This window comes from Argopecten irradians, chromosome 2 (assembly GCF_041381155.1).
Source record: "Argopecten irradians isolate NY chromosome 2, Ai_NY, whole genome shotgun sequence".
NCBI lineage: Eukaryota > Metazoa > Mollusca > Bivalvia > Pectinida > Pectinidae > Argopecten > Argopecten irradians.
In genome coordinates this window covers 40,841,362-40,866,691 of record NC_091135.1, presented here as the reverse complement: position 1 = coordinate 40,866,691, position 25,330 = coordinate 40,841,362, and the positions used below count along the sequence as shown (strand labels likewise).

General features: G+C 36.1%; 2 protein-coding genes across 3 annotated transcripts in view; one reads left to right on the top strand and one right to left on the bottom strand.

Moving 5' to 3' along the window:
• Window positions 1–3: 3 nt before the first annotated feature.
• On the bottom strand, window positions 4–10,284 carry LOC138315496 (GPI transamidase component PIG-T-like). Of its 2 annotated transcripts, XM_069256558.1 has the most exons (11): window positions 10,076–10,284; window positions 8,781–8,958; window positions 8,097–8,349; window positions 6,553–6,639; window positions 5,952–6,039; window positions 5,616–5,710; window positions 5,144–5,351; window positions 4,742–4,894; window positions 3,990–4,236; window positions 3,219–3,598; window positions 4–2,881 (listed from the first exon to the last, which is right to left on the bottom strand). In XM_069256558.1, exons 1-10 carry the CDS (start codon window positions 10,278–10,280, stop codon window positions 3,265–3,267), a joined length of 1,848 nt encoding a protein of 615 aa, XP_069112659.1. In that variant the 5' UTR covers window positions 10,281–10,284; the 3' UTR covers window positions 4–2,881; window positions 3,219–3,264. The 2 variants fall into 2 exon arrangements, with proteins under 2 accessions (XP_069112659.1, XP_069112658.1); XM_069256557.1 differs by having other exon boundaries at window positions 4–3,598.
• A 171-nt stretch (window positions 10,285–10,455) lies between these two features.
• The window catches only part of LOC138315495 (protein Jumonji-like), a 37,847-nt gene continuing 22,972 nt past the window's right edge, over window positions 10,456–25,330 (top strand). The window contains 6 exon segments of the mRNA XM_069256556.1: window positions 10,456–10,500; window positions 12,279–12,432; window positions 15,454–15,794; window positions 16,222–16,394; window positions 16,996–17,177; window positions 17,635–18,096. Coding sequence (XP_069112657.1) covers window positions 12,325–12,432; window positions 15,454–15,794; window positions 16,222–16,394; window positions 16,996–17,177; window positions 17,635–18,096 — 1,266 coding nt within the window. The 5' untranslated portion in view covers window positions 10,456–10,500; window positions 12,279–12,324.

Sequence of the window (25,330 nt, the reverse complement as noted above, 5' to 3'; positions counted from 1 at the left end):
AACGGTTTTTCAAATGTAAATTTAATATACAAAAAAAATGCTCTCAAATCGTTGTCTAATTACAATTACATTGTGCAAATACATTACAAAATATTTGAACATCATGATCAATGGAATTGCATATTGGATATTGGGAAAATCCCAAATTTACAGTTGGTACCATAGTTCCTGCTGGGCACCTATTGTCCTGTAAACAACAAGGTAAGGAAAACATTCTAAAAATACAATGAAAATTCATTTAAAGTATTTTTAAATTCCCTAAAGCAATCAGTATGAAAAAAGTTTTTGTACATCATTTAACTACTGGATAAAAAGATTACAGTTGCCAAACCTCCTTACAGCAAATAGGTCATTTTGCTACACCTCACATATACAAAATCATTTTCATTATTGGTGTTATTATATATATGTAATCTTAAGATTTGGAACCTCCTTAGTCAGCCAATGCATTGTATAGATTTATAACCAATTTTTCACTAAATTAAAAAAAATGAACTCCACATACATGTACATGTATACCATAATATGAAAATTTGTCTTAATGAAGCCGACCGAAAATGATTCATCTTCTAAAGGAAGTCAACAATATCTTTTTAATTAGGAAGATTTCGCTTTTGATACCATATTAACTTATTAACAGTGTTTGTATCAATAATTTCAATATCTTCCAACAATGTAACAAAATAGAGAATGAAACAAATGTATGGAACATGGGTCATTAGTCATGAACAGAATAAAGTTCAAAAGTCAACTTGCACCAATAAAAATTGCACAAGACCATGTAAACAACACAAACAAGCGAAAACAGTCATTATACTATAAATATCAAATACAATCAAGGTGTTCAAATGCTAATGAAAACATTTAAAGAATGGAATTAAATAAACTACTCTTAGGACTTTAATCAGAACCAGTAAACTAGAAAAGTTCTATATACTTCTACTTCAGTGTAACTTATTGAACAAGAGTTCAAACTTTTCTAATTGTAATACAGGGAACATTCAATATAAAAATCAAATTAGGTTAGCAAACCAATTTTAACGAGAAAGAAATGGCATTCTCAGAAATCAACTATTAAATGCTTGGCTCCATGTATAGGTTTTTTGTAGTAGATGTTATTTTTTCATTCTATTTTTGAATGAAAAACTTCAGAAGGATCTAAGGGAAAACACTGTAAAATTGTCTTATTCAACCGAAAAAAAATTGATTAGAAAAGAACAGGTGAAACTTTGACCTGGATAACTTATAAATCTTTAAGTATGTTCCTTGTTTCTGTGTATGGGACAATAGTTTTGATTCATTCTTTCATTGTATCATAAACAGTGCAGAATTTTTTCACTGATTGTTCTTGGCAAAAAATCATATTTCTAAGTTCATGGTAAATATTCTTGGATTGTTCTTGGCAATAACAGCAATATGTAACAAAATGTACATGTGAAATCATTACATTTTCATATGCAATAATTTTCCATCTTCACATGAAATGAGATTTAATTGATACCAGTGATACAGATTTAATACCGTTTTTATAAATTTTATAGTTCATTACAATACTGCACAATAGCAGTCACCATCAGATTCACACTGATGGAAACAAATCATTATTGTTAAATGTTAGGCCTTTTGTACTCAACCAAAGTCGATCTTGTCTACCTATATATAGACCAGAGCGGCATGCACAGCAACAGTCATTATGACACTTATCTTATGCATGTATCTAAACCTATGTCAGTGGAAACAGCAAAAATAGAATTTTGAATGCACACCAAGATGCAATTCTCTGTGATTTCCAATTACTAATTACGTGTATGAATATTTCAGTGTGTTAAGTTCTGTAAGACATTTGTGTCTGATATTAAAAAAGACATACAGAATTAACAATTCTGTGCAAGCCAGGATACAACTCTCTACCATTACCTTTTTATTTCACTGATTACAAAAATAAGAAAGTGTATAAAACTCTGAATATATATGATCACAGGAAACGATACCAACAATAACACACACATACACACATGTGTAACGAAAACATACATGTGAAATAATAACCCACACATACACATGGTGAACACTCATGTGTAACAATAACACACACATATAACAATGACACACATATACACACATGTGTATTTGTGACATGACTGGTGAACATCAGCATACTGGTACCAAACATTTTCTCTACATATAACACTTCAATTGCACTATACAGTCAGACTATGCTATCATGTTACTGTTACCAACCTAATCATCAAAGTCATTTAGTTATAGATGTCATAACAGCAGTAGAACAGTACATGTTATCTTCACTTGAAAATAAGTATAAATTAGAGATAGAAATCTTTTATTCAATTACAAGCTACCATGTATATAAATAGCAGAACACCTCAAACATACTAACAAGTTGAATGAGATAACAGACACCTACAAAGTAATACAACATCCTGTGTTTTAATGTCTAAAGCAATATGTTACATCTTAGTAAAGAGATTGAGAGAAATTATGAGAGAAATTCTGGGCCGTTTTTGTTTATTCTGAACAACCTGTTGGTTAAACTCATTATTTCAAGTATAAATCCTGACGAACCTTCAGTTTTTGATACAGGCCTGTGATGGCTTTGTCAAGGTTCATCTGAAAACATTATAAAATCACCAGGTCCGTCTTTAATTCATAGACGAACAACTAGGTCCAACCAGTCAAACAGTATAATCGAAAACGGCCCTGTTTTGCATATTACAGAGTTATCTGCCCTTGTGTGTAATTCTATTGATTCTGACGTCATGTTTTTGCGAGCATAACATAATACTTTTCGGAGAAAAAGCGTTGAATTGTGCCCACAAAATAATGACATAAAAATGGATACTTACCCACAAGGGAGCTACCTCTGTAATAGGCAAAGACAGAATACTGTAATGAATATCTTTTTAGGATGTTTCGACCTGTATACATTTATCAATTCAATTTCAGGATATTTCATCAAGACAAGTAATTGTGTAAAAGCTAATATTTCATAAAGGTTGTAAATTATTGTATTATTATCTTACAGTTTAGCACTGGTCATAACTAAACTATCATATAACACATTACTATTACAGGTTCCTAATTGCAGAAATAATTAGCAATGGCTAAGCAACACCATTGCACTCTGACATATTCAATTTTATAGATGTACCAGTTACCACTCTTAACTTTAAAGACAGAAATCCATGGAATGTAATTACCCCGGTAGTTAAAAAGCACAGGATCTTGTACTAGATTTCATTAATTCTATGACTGTTTTTCATGACTTTTGCAGCTTTCTTTTTGAGATTTAGAATCTGTTTCATTTTCATCAGATCTCTTTTCTTCTGTCAGAGTTTCTTCCTTTTTCTTCCTGCTGAAGAAGGACTTCAATTTTTCTTTTAAACCTTTGGATTTTTTTGGATCGACTGTTTTGAAAACTCGTGTTGTGAGATTGTGAATGGAACCGAAGGCGATAGCTACTATTGTACACGAGAGACATATAGTATTATAGGGCATGCTGAAGTCAGGAGTTGGCAGGGAGATCAGCAAGCTCTCTGTGTGCACTCTCAGGAAAAACTGGTTTGAGGTATCGTTGAAACTGTTGGGAGGAAAAAATGAATGAATAAAATAAAAAAGCTGTAAGAAACAGTTTATCAATTTCAAAAAATATTTCTTCATCATACATCTGTAAATACCTGAATGAGTGAATTATCAATATATCAGGACTAATATGCACTTCCAAATTCTGATGAAGATATTGCAAGATACAGTTCTGGCCTCATTTTCTTAAACCATACTTACTGGTAAGTCAAGAATGAACATAGGTTACCTAAGAAAGTTATTAAAGTTTTGACTAAGTCATCAGTGTTTTTTGTTTAGAAAAATTAAGGTCTGATATTTGTATTTCTGCAAACCCTCTGTTACCAAAACTAATGTTTTCTAAAAACATTTTGCTGTGGAGGTCATGAGGATCTAAAATGTTTTTGCACCTTTCCTGGAACAGCGAAGCATTCTGTTGGACAGCAGTGTAAGAATGACCGTACGGCAATACTGTGGTGAGTACCGCTGCATTGACATAGAAACCATGGTTAGCGTCTGGGTGATACTCGGTCCACATGAGGACTGCTCGGTCGAATGCTAGGTTTATCCTGGTCACAGAATTCGCTCGTAGTCGGAGAACAACCTCAAGCTGGTATGGTCGGAGTCGGTCCTTCCCTGGTACAAAGTGGACCTTGACTGCAGAATAAAAATAAAGTTAGTATGACCAGATACACAGAGAAAAACAAGAGGCCAATAGGACCTGCATTTCTGGCATGAAGATTACAAGGATAACGGCAAAATACCTCCAGTACTGAAATCTTATGCAATTCCCGCAAGGATATTTCTGACTAAATTTGGCTACAATCTATTAAAAACTTTATTTAAAGTAATTCTCTCTATTTTCTATATTGGGCTCCATCCCTCAAGGTGTAAGAGTCACCATTTATGTAAAATTTTATCCCATTCCCCCAGGAATGCTTCTGAAAAACATTGGTGTAAATCTATCAAGTATACTTTACGACTAATAGTGATTTAAAGGAAATGTTGACAAATGATGGATGAATATTGTGCCAAAAGGTCACTGGCCTTCGGGCCATGAAAACTTAAAACACTACAGCACTTTGAACTAACGTAGGTGCTGGTGGTTTAGGTATTTGCACACTGGTTACAATATATAGATGGGAGATTGTGAGGTACTTACAAGGTTTGATGTCTGTGTCCTTGTTACGGATCCTAAGAGAGTTGAAGTAGACCCTGAAGTACCAGGGAATGGTTTCCATGTAGATGAGAGTGAGATTCTGATCCAAGTTATTGTAGATCTGACATGTAATTCCTCCCCTCTCTAGGCCAAAACCTGGAAACACAATGGCAAATCCAATTTATGGAATATCAAAAGGTTGGTGTTACTCAATCGCAGTAAGAGCAAGTTGACGGGACAAGCATTTGGAACTTCCGCATGGTGGAATCACACAGACTCCACACCAAATACAAAATTACTTAAGTGCGAGTACTTTGTATGCTCAGATTCCCTTAAAAAATAGCATATTTATGCATTTTCATAACTATACAAATGACTCTAGGAGATATGGCGAGGTAGATATACCTGTGACAAATCTGTGGGCATACACTGAAGGTTCCTGTCCTTGTCTGTATGTTGCCTTCTGATCATACTCAGCTGTAAGGTCAAGGAAGCCGTCCTCCTCAAGGAAATCCCCAACATTAAACACAGCATAAGTTCTCCTGTCACCACCCCTGTTGATTGGTACAACCTTGGTCGGTTCTTGTCGGAGTGTGAACTTTGAGTCTGGAATCTGAATCAAAAGCAATATAGTCAGTGTAGTTCAAAATGTAGACATATCATAAAATGATTAAGCATATTTGGATGAAGATATTTTAATACCACAAATGTTTAAATACAGGTACACAGGCAAACCATAGTTTGTTATCTAATTCTATTTCAAGAAAAAAAAACCCAATAAACCTTTACAAAAAACATAACAGGAAAGAATATGCATGTAAACTATCAGTCACATCTTTGTCAGTGATGCCTACAGAAGACAATCAGAATCACTTACATCTTTATTGGTGATGTCTACATACACATCACTTCTGGTGGCCAGAGGGCACTGGGACCGTAATGGTTTACCAAACATACTGGTGAAACTCCAACCTGAAGATCATTACAAACATGTGACATTGCATTACAATGAATGTTGCTGTTAACTTACCGGTAAGTTAATATCATAAACCTGCAGAGTTATACAAGACAATGGATATCAAGTAAAGTTCTTTAAAACATTAATTCTTTTAATACCCTATTTGGGCTTGTATATTTATTTTTCATTTTTTTTTTCTACATACAACTTGAATTTTATTTCATCTTAAAATCATCATCTAGAGCTAGTACTTACTTTGTCGTCCCATTCTGCCTGTAGTGGGATCAAACACCACTGTCAGTGTCTGTTTTAGTTCAACAGATGATGTCTCACATGCAGCATCCTGATAGAGAACACATTTTTCAGTAAAACTTAAGTCTCGTAGCTTATAGCTGCTGGGTACTAAAGTTTACTTTATAAGGTGTTCATATTTAAGAAATTCCCTTCAATCACTGACTTCTGCTATATCATTTTATAATCTAGCAACATTGAATGTAATAACATTTCTACATCTGAACAAAGAGCTCGGTGGAATTCTGTGAGATTTCATAAGGAACACATGAATCTGGTCTAAAGCAGGATAGCTTATTGTCACTCGTGGTTATCTTGTAATTTTCTTATCATTCAAAGTGCTGTTTATTAACATGCTTCACTAAATTACTACTAAATGTAAGAACAGACATCAACACCTAAAATGATCTACCTGGTATGTAGTACATTGATTCAGTCAGATACCAATGTAATACCATGCAATATCAGTATCATAAAGAGACATAGCCCAATATACCACCAACTCTCACAACACACATTAGTCCCATATAACACAGAAAGGTCATTGTTTAACATACAAACTTACCCGACAGATAGGTCTCACATGGAGCCCTATGGACTGGTAGGAAGAATCGTGTAACTTGATGGCATTGAACAATGTTGAAAGTCCAACCTATAAACAAATGTTCATTTTTATACAAATTTAGTCACACAAAATTAAAGCATGTTTGAACACCCCCCCCCCCCCCAAAAAAAAAAAAAACCCAAGAGATCCCAGAGGGATCTTGGCGCCCACCAAAGAATGATCTATGTCTGACAATGGAAAGAGGGATCTTTTCCCTGCTTTTCAAACTTTTTCAAACACACTACATATAAAATTTGAGACAGATCGCTATAGTACTTTCTAAGAAATAGTGGTAACAAACTAAAACAATGAAATCTAAGATGGCGGCCGGTTGGCCATCTTGTTTACCGATCAGTCCTGAAAGGCATTATGGATCAGTCCTGAAAGGTACTATGCACAACTTGGGTACAAGGGGAAACTATGCATGGAATTTGAGAAAGATCCCTTCAGTACTTTCTGAGAAATAGCGATAACAAACTTTAACTATCGAAATCCAAGATGGCCGTTGGTCGGTCATCTTGCATACCGATCGGTCCAAAAATACAATATGCACAACTAGGGTCCTAGGGGAACTTGTATATGAAATTTGAGAAAGATCCCTTCAGTACTTTTTGAGAATTAGCGGTAACAAACTTTAACTATCAAAATCCAAGATGGCCGCCTGTCGGCCATCTTGTTCACCGATCGGTCCCAAAATGCAACATGCACAACTATGGCCCTAGGGGAACCTATATATGAAATTTGAGAAAGATCCCTTCAGTACTTTTTGAGAATTAGCGGTAACAAACTTTAACTATCAAAATCCAAGATGGCCGCCTGTCGGCCATCTTGTTCACCGATCGGTCCCAAAATGCAACATGCACAACTAGGGTCCTAGGGGAAACTGTATATGAAATTAGAGAAAGATCCCTTCTTCACTTTTTGAGAAATAGCGGTAACAAACTTTAACTATCAAAATCCAAGATGGCCGCCTGTCGGCCATCTTGTTCACCAATCGGTCCCAAAATACAATATGCACAACTAGGGTCCTAGGGGAACCTGTATATGAAATTTGAGAAAGATCCCTCCAGCACTTTTTGTGAAATAGCGGTAACAAACTTTAACTATCAAAATCCAAGATGGCCGCCTGTCGGCCATCTTGTTCACCGATCGGTCCAAAAATGCAATATGCACAACTAGGGTCCTAGGGAAACCTACATATGAAATTTGAGAAAGATCCCTTCTGTACTTTCTAAGAAATAGCGGTAACAAAAATTGTTAACGGACGGATGGACGGAAGGACAGACGGACCACGGACCACGGACGAAAGGCGATTTAAATAGCCCACCATCTGATGATGGTGGGCTAATAATTGTCATGTTAACTTAGACTAAAATAACATTTAATCTATTTTGTTTATTTGCATCACTTTATAACACTTTTTATGTTACAGTGTTATAAATAAAGATGCTACATGTATAATACAAGATTTGAAGTACAATCCTAAAATTACCACACAGTCCTACCTTTGAATCACAAGGTAGAAGTTTTTTCCAAGGAGTCAGGTTCTCTGTGCATACTACTTCGCGAGGTAGAGCAGAGTACATAACATTTCTCCAGTTCATTGAATAATACTCAGAAGCTAGCCCCTGTGGTCTGAACGTCCAGCGAGGGCTCACGGTGGCTGTACTGTCCATAAAGTTTAGAGAGGAACAGAAGAGCCCAGACAGAGCATTAACATAGTCAGACCACAGTTTGTCACGTGTAGCCTGGTCTGATCTGTTCAACAGAAATGTAACATTAACTCATAGTATTCCTGGATTAAAACAACCAACTTAGTAACCAGGTTGTGGCAATCATTCTTTATACAATATCATTGGTAAAAGATAAAATTCCTAGCATCGTCTATTGTTTTACAAATGTGCTCCATTTGTTTTTAAGTTATGCTATATTAGAATGTAATCATCTTTTTTCATCATTTTTAGTTTTAATTTCACGATATATCCTGTAATATGTTTCTAGTTTATATGTTAATTTGGTTTACTGTCAGTGTGATATACCGGTAATAATATAAGACTCTTTCATATGTGGATATGAAGGATAAGGATATTCTACCAGAGGGTCGCAAAATGTTGTAAAACCCCATGCTTGCCAAGCTAATGTTCTTTCATTGTATGTATATGACACAAAATACATCTTCTTGTATCTACCTTTCTGCCTTAGGCTGAAACCATGTCCATAGTTCTGCTCCTGGTGGTGCATCCTCAGGTGGGTAGCCCCAGTGACGGTACCTCCACAGTCCCTGAGTCTGACTGAGGTGCAGCTCCTGGACACCATAAGTTGACAGAACTTCCCCAAGTGACTTAGGGAAGAGACGGTAGTGAGTGTCTGTAAAACAAACAGAACAGGTACTTGTAAAGGAATATAAATTAATGAGAACCGCCAAACCATTTGAGTTACATGAACATCATTGTTTAACAATGTCTAGCTTTAGTTTACTTTGGCCCTGGCAGTAGTTTAATTAAGGAAATGCAAGGGCTAAAAAAAGTCTAGATCAATATCCTTCTCCTCAAATTAAGTCACTAGACACACAAAAACATATCTAAATCAAAACTTTTTGTAGAAAAGGGATATTATGTATAAAATTGTTGGGTGTAAAAAAAACAAGAACTAAAAAGATGAAATGAGATATATTAACACAACTGAATGATCTTTATCAGTTAAACTATCCTTTATACTCCAGGGGTTACTATTACTGATGTTATATCCACCCCTGGAATATGTCACAGCAAATCTGAAGGCAACAAAAGACACAGGTAATTTGGTACTTTGATGTTCACTCTGGTTGACTGTGTGGCTTTGAAGTTGGGCATCACTTTTTCTGTAATCTTCAAAAGAAGTCTCTACAGGCCTGTGATTGGTTATTACTTTCACCTGAACTGTACATCAAAAGAATGAATTAATGGTCATTTGATGTATATCAAAAGAATCCATTAATGGTACAAGTTGTTGACTTTTGTGGCTTTAAAGTTGGGGCATTGCTCCCTGTAATCTTCAAAGGAAGTTTCTGCTAACCTTTGTTTGGTCAGTTTATAAAGATTAAAATGCCTTTAATTTTACTATGAGATGGTCCAGGGGTGGACATAGGCCTAATGATAGTGAAAGTAACCCTTGGATTATCGAGGATGGTTCCAGCTGTAAAAACTTACTAAAGTTTTCAGTGCACTATACATACCCTATCATGGAAGAACTTTTGCTCAGTAGTGACTACATGCACTGTATAGATCACGGGTATTTGACTCGTTTTTTAATGACATGTCATTTCTTTTTAAAAAAAGTACCTCCTGTGTATGTACATGTATATAGTTCTTGGTTAATGCTTACTCAGCTGATAATCACACCAATAGTATAACATGTACATTTTATCAGATACACTGATTAATTTTACATTATTGTTGGTTGGGGGCTATTAAGCTTAACCAGGCTGAAAATAACGTAAACATACATTCTGTTTTGTCTGTTATGCTGACATTCCATTTGGTTGTAAATTGGAAATGAAACATAACATGACCACTTCCAAAAGGTTTTATGAATAACTCTTCGTTAAATTCATCATTCTGTTTCCCTTCAATGATGCATGCAAGCAGTGGCAACCAAAATATCAACATCTTCCTTTTCAGAGCCGGCATCGATCGGCAACTCTCCACCATCTTGGATAGTACCGCAGAAATGACGCATATTTTTGTTGTAATTTTGTAATCGAAAATAGATATGTAATGATAAAAACAGTACCATTTTCTAAAAATCAAATATTGATTGATGCTTTTATTTAATTCAATCATTTTTTTTCTTCATGTTTTTTATGTTATTCACTTCTTCAAACCGGAAACGCATGCAAATTGTAAACAACACGAACAAAGAGTGTTCATGGTAAGCTGCAAATTTCAATCACTTATTGTGCATTTCTGTACACATGCACTTACATTATGGTCACTGAGATTTCCTTTTGTATATACACTTTGATTGTTTTTCGATAATCTCGTTATTGAGCCGTATACCACATTCTAATTCAACATTGAGAAGTGACCGGCAGGGGGCCGGGAGTTGTGACGTTTGGCTGTGGTGTGGCTTCGGCTTAGGCCATTTATAGTTAGGTAGTAGATTTGAGAAATCAAAGTTTGATTCTTAAAATTGTATTTCAATGCCATTCAATAGCAAATAGCTTCATGGGGCTAAATATCTCGAAACAAGAAATCTCAAAACAACAGTACTAGTGGCACAGCTGAACAAGGGATTTTATTTCAACCATATTATCAGGTCGGAGAAAACCACCAACTTGCGTATTATACGCAAACTAAACCTCAATTGGAGTATAGATTTGTTACTGAAAATAGAGGAATTTGATTTAAAATTAACTTTTCCAATATATTTCCACAAATCGCATTTATTTAATAATGAAACACAACACTAATGCAAAAAATAGATTTATTTCCATGTCGGAAAGTATTGAAAATTGATGCAATACTTTGAGAAAAGTTGCATCAAGTTCCTAAGTAACAAACACTTCTACTGCACAAATTTCAGTAAATTGTACTTTATCTTTGCATATATCAATGCATTTTTATAAAGTATTGCAAAATTTGAAAATTGAAAAGCAATTTAGGTTATTTTTAGTTACAAATCCATACTCCAATTGAGGTGTAATACTCAAGTTTGAGTATAATACGCAAATTTGTGGTTTTCCCCGACCTGATTATACAGGTCTGGTAGCACGCTACATCTGGCTATATAGATTTGACTATATAGCCTAATCTGACAACAGGTATAGTGGACAAATGTAAACAAACAGGTGTGGTCTTGTCACATTTTTCTCTTGCAGTATGAAAGCATGGATGACGAAACATGTAAGTCGGTGATATGAATAGTGTTTGCCTACTTGTTCATTTGCAGGCGACTTTTTAAAATTCCATCGTTGCAAATATTTAGTATCCATTATCACTAGTCCCCGGTAACAAAACTATAGCGAGGCGAAATAGTATGGCGTCGTTGTGTCGTCTGCAGATAAGTACCCACCTGATGAAGATTCGGGCCACAGGTGCACTTGGAGCATGCAGATCCAGTGCAAATTGACCATGTGCTATAGTAACAGCAAGATATGTGGCATATTTCAAATGGGAAATTTGGATTTGATATCTTTTTCATCAGAACATGAGGATGAATGGATGCGAGTACCAAAAAATGCAACGACAAATTTTAAAAAAATCACCGGAAATTATCTTGGATTCACAAGATTCGTCATTCATTTTTTGATGTGTACACTGATTTTGTGACCAGGTATGGCACTGTTGTTACATTTGTCCACTATACGTGTTGTCAGATTTGGCTATATAGTCAAATCTAGCAATAAAGCCAGATTAAGCTTGCTACCGGACCTGTTATATAGAGCAAATATTTAGATAATAATAGCTAATATACAACATAAATACATGTATCAGTATCAAGTGAGGAATATAAAATGCTTCTGATGAAGGTCAAGTAATGGGAAAAATTGAGGTGTGTGTGTAGTGTTGGGGTGGGAGATAAAACATTGAAAAATCTAAGGGCAAAATATAGCAAACCAAATATAGCAGGGTTAGTTAAAAATAACAAACCTTTATTTAATTAGTTGCTGGTCTATATATGTTGACCAGAATTTATTTCTGTTGTAGATTGCACTCCTTAGTCTAATCCTGACTTAGTTTGACTTCCAACATCATGGTTGGAAAGAAACCTCCTACACCAACTGGTGGATCCTCCAGAAAGTCCTCTGGAGAACCCAATCTGGCCCAGAGACTTCGCAGAAATATATCACCTAAAAATCTGGTATGTGTACAGAGATCTGAGAAAATCATTTTTCATAATAAAAAAAGATATGTACAATATAAGATAAGATCATCTAGCATTTGTATCATATTAAAGAAAACTTTTTTTTGCTAAAATGATTTAATTATGAATGTACATCAGGTATAGAATTTAACTTTTTAAGCCACTATCCATTTTTGGCAAGTTGGTAAAATTTCAACTCGCCAAATCAGAAACTTGCTTGCCACTTTGAAATTATTATTAAAATCAACCAATTCATTGATGACTGTTATATTTATTTATTGTTTATAACATTAAATGTTTTACATTTTAGCAGCACTATACAAGTGTAGTTTAATGACTTTTTATTTTTAGAATGACTATTATGTGGCAGTTTGTGCAAATGAAAAAAACAACTTAAATATGATTAAGGTGTTTTTGTCTAAACTTAACTGTAAATAACAGCAGGATTATATAATTAGTAGTCCTTTTTCATCTTCTGCATGCTTTTGCAATTTTGCCAGCTGAAAGAACTTTTTTATGTCAGCCATTTTAGCAAACTATGTAAAATATTCGGAAGAAAAAATGTTCACCTCTAAACTTTTCCATACCAAATCAATGTCACTGTTTTTGTGACACTTGAAAGTATACAGTATTTCAAAGTGTCGACAAGACGTTGCACTTTTTGTGTTGAACATTGTGCTTTCGTTTCATGATTCATTTAGGCTATAATTTGGCACACAATTTATGACAGGTGTATTGATTGGATATTTAGTAACTGTATATGTATTTAGAAAGACGAACGATGCACCACTCGCCAAAAAATGCAAGTACAATATTTTTCCACTCGCCATTTCAAAAACCAACTCGCATTTGGCGAGTGTGCGAGTGTTAATTTCGAACCCTGTACATGTAGAAGAATATATATATATAGAAAAGAGTTGATCAATTTTCAGTGACTTTCTTCGTAATTAGAAATCAATATATATGATATAGATTTAAAGTGAATAGGAAGTTATACAGAAAGTAACTCTGCGCATGTCAGCTCAAGCAATATTGTTTTATTACTGGTGGCTGGTGAACGCTGTAAAGTATATTTTGCCAAGTAAAAAGTTCAAAGCACTAACATTGTTCAGACCTGAATAATTTTATTCACTCAATAAAAACAGTGATTCAGATTGTGTATGGCTCCAAGTTGTGTTTGCATTTGTAACACAGTGCCAGGTGTCTAGAGATTAGTTCCGCTTGATCATGAGTGATCACATAATGCAAATGACAGGCGGCTGAGAGCACCTGTTTTGTATTATGTCACTATGTCAGTCTGGATAATGCACATTTCACAGCTTTACAATTGATTGTTGAATGTTGATACAATGTAACTTAGAATAATTGCTAATTATAAACATTAAACAGTTTTTTCCACATTTTTGTATTTGGAAACTGCTTTTGAAATGCCGTTCGATGGCAGATTTGTGAAAAAGAAATTGACATTTTCAGTGATCTCGTTGTCCAAAAAATCTCTGTTTAAGTTATATGAACATTTTATGTATGATTTTTGTCATTTGGACCACTTTTTGTTATCCGAGTTTTCAGAATTCAAAGTGCATATCAACCAAGTTCCACTGTATGGGCTTTTCCATACTTTCGATGGTCAAAACTGGGCAACGTAAGCAGATTTTGATCATTGTTTTGATATATAAAGCTTTAGGAAGGCCAATGAATACATCTATATTGGTTTTCTTTCCCTGACTATTCACTTTAAAATTGTCCTTACAGATGGAAAAAATAAGTAAAATAAAGAAAACTCCAATCTGATTAAAATACAGATCCTTATTATCACTGTGTTTGTGTTGGATAAAAGGATCTGACAACATCCCATTAGGGGTCATATTCAGGTGACCTTTGGAAATGCCAAATCAAATTGCTGCTTTCAGAATCTTGAATGTGACTGTAAGGGGACAAAATTGTTTGAAAAAGATGTCAAAATAATGTCGTGTACGAAGTCATCTTGCCCAAACAGCACAACAAACCTTATTGTATATGTAGAGTGGGATGAAATGCCATTGTCAATACGCAGATTCCGGGATACAAGGAACTCTTCTGGGTAGGAGGTAGAAAACGTTGATTTGACCGCGAAAAATTTAGGGCACATTTTTCCGTCATGGCGGTGACACTTATAGGCAGATAATACCAATGTCTGAGAAAAGGTCATTGTCGTTGATTTGGTCATGTGACTGCGAAAAATTTAGGGCACATTTTTCCATCATGGAGGTGACACTTATAGGCAGAGAATACCAATGTCCGAGAAAAGGTCATTGTCGTTGATTTGGTCATGTGACCACGAAAAATTTAGGGCACATTTTTCCGTCATGGCGGTGACACTTAGAGGCAGAGAATACCAATGTCCGGGAAAAGGTCATTGTCGTTAAAACTTGTTCGATAATGGAACTAAGATAAATTGTTATGTTTGGTTTTTCTTATTTGTTATTGATTTTTGGAAAAAAAAAATACCCAGGGTAAGCTATGAAATATTTGTGAGTGAGACGTCAGACACTGTTGATTTCCAACTGCTATGCAACAGCTCCATTTGATCCTGTAATTTCCTTGTGAAGTGTCTAAATTGAATTTTCTTGCATATTTAGATTATATTTGATACAATATGTTTTTACAATTAATTTTAAGTGTTCTGTCATGATATGTAATTTTCCACCTGTGTTCAATCATTACATATGCCACCATTTTGTTTCAAATGTGCCCTAAATAAAGTCACGTGGTGATGAAAGTCACATGACTAAACTGGCTGAATGTTGTATTCCGGAAACGTATTGATGTAGCAATGTGTAGATAATGAACTGGATCTGAAGTACACATGCATATGGTACAATGGTCATCCGAACATAACCCCTTATGGAATGTTGTCAGGATGGAGTGATTGTTAGGATCTGTATTTTAATCAGGTTGAGAAAACTCAATCTTTATTTTACAGATATGTATGCTATAAATGCTCTTAATGTATGTAATATAATTTGTTTCTACCAACAGGATTTGACTGCAGGACTGTCATGGCGTGAGGAGAGAGAATTGAACAAGGCATTATATGCTTCCTTGCAAGAAACTAAAAAATTAGCAGTAAAGTCGGAGACAGAAACAGAGGACGCTTTCATACCTACCAACAGTATCCCCAGACGTAATCTGATGTCTCGGGTATTACCTAGACGTCAGTCACCAAGATCCAGCAAGCCTTCTTTAACGTCCAAGCCAACATTACCCCCTCCAGCAGACAAAAGGCTGAAATCTCAATACAGCATCAGTGGCGGTGATGAAAGTAGTCAGGATTCTGTGAGGTCCTCTACAACTAGTTGTTCTAATGAAGACACAAAAGGGTATGACAAGCAACCATTCAGTATGATAAATATAGTTCCCCCTAAAGAATCCCTACAAATAGCTTCAGTTATATAATTACTTTAGATATTGGTGTTGATTATAAAGATAAGATTTGTCTGTTAATAGGAAAGTTATCTTCACATGAAAACTGTTAGGCATGAAATCTTAATGCAGTAATTAACGTCTGTAATAGAACTGTGTTTTTATTTGTAGAATTAAAAGAGTTGTATTTTATGAAGCTAATTTTCCGAGATTTTCGGATACAGTTGGTAAAAAATGCATGCAACAAGATCAATCGTAACAATGATTTAGTATAAAGGAACTTAAGAGCAAGTCACACTTTTTTAATTGGCTGCATGAAATGAACATTGTTCACAGATAGTCATTTTAATGTTTTATAACTTTTCTTTTGAAATGTTTTTGCAGTAGAACAAAGGTGCGAGCCCAAAGAAAGTTTGCCCAGATGCATGCCTACGGTAATACCATGGTTCCGTCACAACATACACCTGTCAAACCAACCAGCAAGTCCTCTTCACCCATCAAAGTCTTTCCAAAGCGGGCTAAGACTGAAGATTTCCTGACTTTCCTCTGTTTGAGAGGTACTTTGTCTAAATTATATATGAATCATATACACCTTTAGAGCATATATTTGAATTTGGTTATCAGCAGTTTAAGAAATTATTTGTAAGATGTTTTTCATAAATCCTTGAAACCAAAAACAATTTTGATGAAACAGGCATACTGATGTTTAATATTTTGCCAAATTTGAATTGAACAAGGGACAGAACTTACTCGTTTGATACTGGTTTGCTTTCTTATTTTAAAATATATGCCTGTAAACTAGACAGAGGAAGAGACTAATGAGTGCTGCAACATTTTGTGAGATTTTGTAAAGCTTGGTTTCCTACAAATATGTTTTACAATAGATCACTTATTAGCCTTGTGATATTCAACTGGGTCATCGCCAGAATCTAATAGGTATCACATCTACATTAAAATCAATTTTATGCCAGCATTCTACGATACCTATGTTCTTAGTCAGGTTGAAATAAGATTATAGTCGGTCAGAAGCTGCAAGCCTTATGACAGCTCCAGTGTCATATGCTGCTTTTAAAGCATTTTCCTGATGTAATATATCAACAGAATATGTTGTACCATTCCATGAATCACCCAGAGTTAGTGTCTGTTAATCATTAATAGGAACCCAGGCCCTTCCGCCCCACTTGGATTTCTTCAACTTCTCTCGTAATGAGGGAGATACTAGTCTGCCTCCAACACCACCCAATCGAGGTCGGGGATTTGTGCGAGAGAGCTCCCCCTCCTCCAGCAGTACTAGCTGTAGTAATGTACCTGATGATGTGGCCGACTCACCAGCTCCTCTGGTAAGTTAAATGTGATCTGCACAAATAAGACACACAATCTTTTCTCAGTGATGTGTAATTAGTAAGCTGTTCCTCTTATAAATAAGTATTGATCAATGTTTCAGTATGCCATTAAAATGTATAGAAATTACATAAAACCTACTTCGAATTACAGACAAATCAGCATATATGTAATGACAAGATAGAATACCAAGACCTCATGTTATTTTCATGTTTCAGATCCTTTATAAAATCCAGTGTGACAATCACAGTAATTGCCATAATTATCTCTTCTTCTGCATGTAAAATATTAGTAAAGCATTCAGAGATCAACAGTCATGTTATACTAGGATGTAAGCAAAACTGTTATATGGAAAAAAGTAATGTAGATAGACTAAGTACAACTAAGTTAGTAGACAGATTTTGTGATAAATAAATTATATTAGATACATGCAGATGTATAGTTTCTTTTTGATAGGTGATGCCACCTAGTGGTCGTATGACCCCCAGCAGGAAGGCAGCACGAGCTTGTGCTGGCACACCAGAGACAGCCAGAGGATTGGCTAGTTTTCCATCTAGACAAGGCCGTAGGTCACAGGCAGCTTCTAGGAGACGACTCACATCCCCTGCTGTCACCCCTGCCAAGTGTACTCGATCGTATAGGGCCAGAACTCCATCTCCCACTAAAGGCACACCAAGCAGTCCAGGGAAAAGGACAGATGCAGAGCGTCTCAAGAGAAAAGCTATAGCAACTTTGACCTCATCAAAACATTCTTCAGACCAAATCACCAGGCGGAAATCACTGTTTATCGAGCAGTCAGCGATTGATGGAAGCGCAGGAAGCAAGCGACAGACCAAGGTAACTGGTGTCTCAGACACAAGTAGTGTAGTGACTGGTACTAACAGCGGTGGTGAAGAGGCAAGAGACAGTAGTGAAGGGGTTAGTAGATCTGGTAGTAGTGTAGATCTGCCTCAAGTATCTTGCTTCAGTAATACTGATATAGTGCATGCTCACTCAGTAAAGTCTGCTCTGGTGTGTTGTACATCCCAATCTGGGACAGCTTGTATAGATGATGATGTAAGTATGTCTGGCAAACAGTCCCAAGTGTTGTCTGTATGTATGGAGTGTAGCTTTATAGGTAAACCCTGTAAATGTGTTTTACAGACTCCTGGTGAATCAACTAAGGATGTCCCATCATGTCCCAATGATAATCACACACTAGCTGAAGGGTCCATTTCCCCAAAAATCTCACCTACCCAAGCCTTTCCAGTCATAAAGAGCTCTTTTACCTCCATGTCCCCAAATAGTGCCTGTTCAGAAGATGTTACTTTCCATGAATCCTTTCCTCATGATGAGGCATCCACTTTGCAAGTTAAAATGGAGACCTCTTCTTGCCGAACTGTGCCATCCATGAAGGATTCCGCTACCCCTTTTAATCAAACTCTTCATTCCATGAAGGAATCCATTTCTTCCCCAAAACAAACCATTTCTGTTCCCTCTGAGAACTCCATTTCCACAACATCTCAAATTGCTTCGCCCACTAAAGGATCTGTGTCATCCCCAGTACATATCACTTCTATTGCTAATCCGGATTCCACTTCTCAAACCATTTCTTTTTCCACAGATGATTCCGGTCAGTCTTCTACCCAAACTCCTTCACCCATTGAGGAATCCATTTCATCTCCAACTCAAACTATTTCTTTTCCCACTGAAGATTTCAGTCAATCGTCTACTCCAACTCTTTCACCCTTTGAGAAATCTATTTCATCCCCAACTCAAACTCTTTCTATTCATACTGAGGATTGCATTTCTCTTTGTACTAAAATTTCACCAACTGAGGGACCGATTTCAACTCCAACAGAAATCATTTCTGTTTCTGCCAAGGATAATCCTCAATTTTTGTCTCTAGCATCAGTTGATCATGAGGAATCCACTATAACCCCAACTCAAAACCTCACTGGTCCCACTGAAGATTCCATCCCTCTTTCTATTCAAAGTACTTGTGTTTCTGAGGAGGATGCAAATCTCTCTATTTCCCAAGCTTCAAACCCAGTTGCATCTACACCTGTTCAGTCTTCCTCACCTGCCCTTGCTCAAACCACATCCAGTCTTATCCAGACTTCTTCTGTATCTACCATGGATATCATTTGCTGTCCCATCGATACATCCATAGGAGTTTCTATCCCTGTAAGAACATCATCAGTACCAAATGAAGATGTCATTTGCTCTGGTGCAATTTCATTCCATTCACAATCTGCAGTCTTTACTAAAAGCTTTGTTTCCAAACCTGCCCATTCTTCTGTATCAACCCATAATTCCCTCTCCTCAGATGTCATTTCCTGTCCTGCTCAAGCGTCTGCTGTCTCTACAGATGAGACTGTTTCCATGCTTCCAAAGCCAAAGCTATCTCTTGATAGTTCATCTGAAACAAGAGATCTCCATACACCACAACAATCAGGTTCATTGATAAAAAGCAGATTTAATTGGAAGTTCAATACTATGATGAATGAGTCTCAGTATTTGGATGTTGAAGTCAGGAAGACCAATGAACAAAACCTCTCCAATATATGTCAGTCTGAAGCTATATATACTCTGCCACTGACATTATCCAAAGAGGATCCTCAAAGTAACCAACCTTCAGATCTTGCCAGTGTAAGCTCTTATCGAGTAAAACAGGCCGAAAATGAAAATTCACAAAGTGTATCTGGCATTGTTCAGAGTAGTTCTGATGATGGTCGTCCTAAATATAGGGCTAGGAAAAGGGTTTCTTCGCAACAGCAGAAAACGGCCTCCCCATTATCTCTTGGTTGTGCTGTGAATATTGATGACAGTGGATTCATTGACAGCTTAGAATCTTCAACACTAGCATCACCATTTTCTCAAAGCATGCCCCTCAAAAAGAACATCTCTGATCCTACAACTCCAAAATTGTTGTCCCCTAAAACCCAGCCACAGCACAAGTTATCCCCTCAAACTCACGAACACGGTAATGGCCACTTGGAGTCTCCATCACATTTTATATCATTACTCCCTGAGGCCCTGCTGGAAATCAAGGGCAATTTGAAGTCGCCAACACACACACGTAAAAATCAGCTCAAAAGTATGGATGAACCTCCAACAAGAACAATAGCATCATTGACTCCTCAATCCCAGCACAAACAAATGGTCTCATTTGAGTCCCCAAATCAAGTCAAGTCTCAAACCCACTCCCCAAACCAGGACATCATGGAGTCTCTACCTATAGACACTTTTGCCCCTGAGCCCCAATCCCCAGGCAAATGTCTCTTTGAGCCGCCATCCCTGTTCACAGTAGTCCCTCAAATTCAGGTCCAACACGAGGAATTCTGTGAGTTATCGACACATACACTAGCATCAATGGCTTTTCAAACAGAGCCCCAACTCAAGACACTCTTTGAGTCTCCATCTCTAGTCACATTATCTCATCCAATCCAGAGCCAACACAAGGAACTCTTTGAGTCTCCATCTCTAGTCACATTATCTCATCCAATCCAGAGCCAACACAAGGAACTCTTTGAGTCTCCATCTCTAGTCACATTATCTCATCCAATCCAGAGCCAACACAAGGAATTCTTTGAGTCTCCATCTCTAGTCACATTATCTCATCCAACCCAGAGTCAACACAAGGAACTCTTTGAGTCTCCATCTCTAGTCACATTATCTCATCCAATCCAGAGTCAACACAGGAAACTCTTTGAGTCTCCATCTCTAGTCACATTATCTCATCCAATCCAGAGCCAGCACAAGGAACTGTTTGAGTCTCCAACATACACATTAGCATCAATGCCCCCTAAAAGCAAGTCCCAGCATAAGGGGATTCTTACAAAGTACATGGGTAAAGCTTCTATACCTTCAAAGAAAAGATCACGAAAAGAAAATTTTGTTTCTTTCCTCCTCCCTCCTAAGTCAGCATCGCCAAAGTTCAGGTCTCATAAAGTAGCTACACCAAAACCAATTTTACCATCCTCATCCAAAATCATGCGTATAGATCCACCCGTGTCCACCATTGTAGATGCACCAGTATGCCACCTTATAGCTTCCCCTACATCTAACTTTAAAGGATCTCCATCACCTGAGCTCCCTCTCAGGTCGGAGCCTGTGGTGCATGCTAAGGTTGATAACTGCCCTATTATAGCGAATGCCTCCATTTTGCCTCAGCCTGCTCCACCCTACTCTGTCCTTTCTGCTATACGGGAACAGAAATTGGCAGCCAGGTCTTCGAAAGTCAGTACTAATGAGGTAGCGGTGGAGCTGAGTAACATTTCCCAACCTTATACCACAACACTGGGTCCTTCCCCACCCGTTCTTTGCTTCAGGGATATACCACAGTCATTCTAATTAGGCTCTGAAGAGGTTATAAATATGTCCCCACATGTAATGACTAAAACACATTCAGGTTGTAAAGCTCTCGAACCATGTCCCTGTACATTTAGATTCATTGTAGACTAAATATAGTGATTAAGTATAGCCTGATCTCAGACCCCCTCAGGCTTCCCCACCTTAATTGGTACTCTAGATGGAATTCTCTATACCAACTGTCTATATAAGGACAGTTCATGCTAGAGACATAGTACATGTCTTTTGTCCAGCAAACCATCTCCTGTTTGTTTAGCATAATCTGATCATGATATCCTTAATTGATATTGTGAAAACCATAACCCATAAAGTACATTAACAGCATATGAACATCTCAATCTCATCTATTGCTTACTTATAATGCTTGTGTGATCTTAAAACTGCCTTCTAGTGCTGGCTTTTGTGTATTTGTGCTTAATAATTTTTGTACACACTTGTAGATGATTTTGTTTTGATCAGTTTTGATATTTCATTTCTAGATATCCATCATAATATGCTGTATGTTAGAATATGTTGTTTTGTAGTTTTTTCTTTAAGTGCTTACCTATTATACCTAAATACATGTGCGTGTATATACTTTATATAGATATTATGGAAGCTTTATGTATACATAGCATGGTAGATTACTCTCAGAATGTTATTTTCATTACTCATACATTTATTTTGTGTTAACATGTTATAATTTCGCCATAGCACTTTTGCATTACCTCAAGCCTAAACTGTTAATATACCATATTTGGCCCAATAAGCGCCCAGGGCGCTTAGAAAATTGAAGCAAATAAGGGGGCACTTAATGGAAACAAATTAGGACTAGCCTTTCATAAAATTATTCTACAAAGTAAACCATAAATCAATTTGCAAAAGATATCCATAAGGAAATCAACACAGTTTTAATATTTTCAGTCGGCATTTAATTTGAAGTAAGTGAAATTGAAGCCCAAAAAAGGGTTGAGGGGTGCTTATAGGGATGAGGGTGCTTATCGGGTAGAAATATGGTATATTATTATTGTATGTCATAAAGAAGCCTATTTTGTTTCCATGAATAGTATATCACATATTACATGGTATGTTTACATGCAAATGTAATCTTAAAATCATACAACCAGGTGTTTCAGTGTAGAATAATCATATCTATAATTATGCAAGTAACTATCAGAAGACATGTTTCCACTGATGAAAAATCTTTTGTTTATTGTCTAATTCCATCTTCTGCATACTACTGCCTTCTAACTCCACTACCACTTGTCACTGAAACATCATATCTTTATCATTGGAAGATCTTCTTTATAAACCAAAAAACAATTCATGGTAGTGTACTATCACCTTAGCCTTTCATCGTCATTAAAATTTTGATAACATTCATTGAACATTGGCTCCATAAAAAAACTACTAAAGAGTCATATTTGAATCTCAGATTCATCAAAGTGAGAATGTATATCTAAAGTAGGTCACTGTGATCAATTGTTTTACCTTTGCAACTTATGTTTCTGTTAAATGTGTCATTTCTTTTGTGCTTTCAATCATCAAACTACCAGTATGTGTACTTTATATTGTAATTCAAACTTGGGTCTGTTTCTAGGAATATTTTATGAGGCTAAATGACAGTCTGTGCTATTGTCCTGGTGTTCATTAAGTAAATGTGAATTTGGGTAGCATTTTAATGAGCCATTATAAATGCTATTGTACTACACTTATCATGTCTTTGGTTGGTATACATATTTTTTCATTTCTTTGTGTTTCAAGAAATCCCTGTCAAAATATTTGTTACCCGTACACGAGTAGAAAATGTTTATAATGTTATTTTTTCTGGGAATTTTGTTGTAAATGTTATTTGTATTACCGCAAAAACGTTTTTCATCAAGTGTTTCAAACTTCATTTTGTAATAAATGCTATTTGAATCACATGAAAAAATGGGTTTCTTCAGTTGTTTTAAAAGATAATACTGTAGACTGCTGAGCGACATATATCATGGAGGAATATCAAACTAATGCATCTGTTACATGTGTTATATTATAATGGATTGAAGTCTTCTAGTAAAAAGGTGTCTAATATTCTACCACTGGCATCTACCATCTTAAGATTACATGTTTGAGGTCATATTGGGCTGTTGCTAGGTATTAGAGTTAGGTCAGTAAATTTACTCCAGGAACTTTGGCTTTTTTTCTGCTACCCAAACCAGGCATGGCCTGAAGTGTTCAAAGCTATCAATAGGGCACAAGATGAACAGCTAAATTCAGTTTAATGGTTAAAGAAAGCCAGGCTGAAATATTAGATGGAAAACTATTTACTGTAAACAGAAGCATTTTCTGAGTATTTACACAAGAAATGGAAACTGAGATGGGAAGCTGTTTGTAATGATTATCATCAGCAATCATAGGATTTAAATCTTTAATCTAGCATACAAGTAGAAGTATTTCAAACTTCATGAAACTTTCTATGTAAGTTCATGAACTCCATGAAGCAGAAATCACAAAATAACATGGAAAGAAATCCACACAAAACGTAAGTGACCTATGTTTCTTCGTTAAGTTGAGGTTGGCATGTTATTTATTTGTTACAAACTGTTTAATTATAATGAAGAAGTTTGTATGTTATGTCAGCTTTGTTAAAACAATTGTTTCTGAGTTAATTAACAATCCGTTGCCATACATTGAAACCAGTAGAAGCAGGTATAGGGTTTTTATATGAACATTGGTCATTTGTTGTTGTTCTAGTGTAGCATGTTTTACAGAACAGAAGTGGCTAGGTCTAATAATGTAGTGTAGATTTGTGTCATTTTAACTATTATTTAATTTCATTTCAATATTTACTGTGACATATAATACTCAGATGGTGAGTGTGGCCATAGTCATAGTAAATAAAACAAAGGAATAAGATTTATTACTTGGATTTTTAAATACTGTAAACCAACTTTTATCCGCGTGTGATTTACTTTCGCAAATTTCGCGATCGACATAGATTTGCAAAAGTTAATCTCTGTGAATTATTATTGATACATTTGTATGACTATTCCACCTTTGCATATTACAGAGTTAGCTCCCTTGCGGGTAGGTATTGATTGTTACGTCATTATTTTGTGAGCGCAATTCACATCGTTTTCTCCGAAAAGTGTGACGTTACGCTCGCAAACACATGACGTCACAATCGATACCTACCCACAAGGGCAGATAACTCTGTAATATGCAAATACAGAATAGTTCCAAAATGCTCAGTTAAAATGATATTTGTTCAGAAGTAATTGTTCAAACTAAAAGAACAATTTACACTTCAGTAAAACTAAACGTTATGTCCTGAGCCCGAAACCATCCATATGAGACTGTGTTTGTGTCGGCCGCCATAACATGCCTGACGGAAATCTTGGAGGAACTTTTGATCATAGGGGTCACTTCAATATCTAAAAACAAATCATCTTTACTCCTTTCCGGAGTTTTCTCAAGTCTCAGTATTTCTGAGTTATGATATCATTTTAGACGTCTTGTTTTAACCACCCTAATATCGACATGTTAACCCTAAGAAAACTCAATGCATACTGGTCGTCGCTAATACTGGCAGGTTCCATTGTTCATATGTGATCGAGATCTATTCAGTTGTATGTGCTTGTGTAATTTTAATTGGCAAATATGTATACATACATACATACGCAGGTAAAAGGCTTTAGTCTGTTTCACACCTTGTAAATACTTAATTTTAGGGAAAGTAATGCAAGTAGACCGATAGTGTGTTCCGCGACGAAAGTTAATCTCTTCGAACTTGTTTTGAAACAGAATTCGCAAAATTTAGTAGCCATGAATAAAAGTT

Coding starts and splice junctions, on each gene's coding strand:
- LOC138315496 (XM_069256557.1), bottom strand. CDS start 10,280: ATGGTGGAGAGTTGCCGATCGATGCCGGCTCTGAAAAGGAAGATGTTG. Junction 8,350..8,780: donor TTTCAGCCTAAGGCAGAAAG/GTAGATACAAGA, acceptor TCTGTTGAACAG/ATCAGACCAGGCTACACGTG. Junction 6,040..6,552: donor ATGTGAGACCTATCTGTCGG/GTAAGTTTGTAT, acceptor GTTCTCTATCAG/GATGCTGCATGTGAGACATC.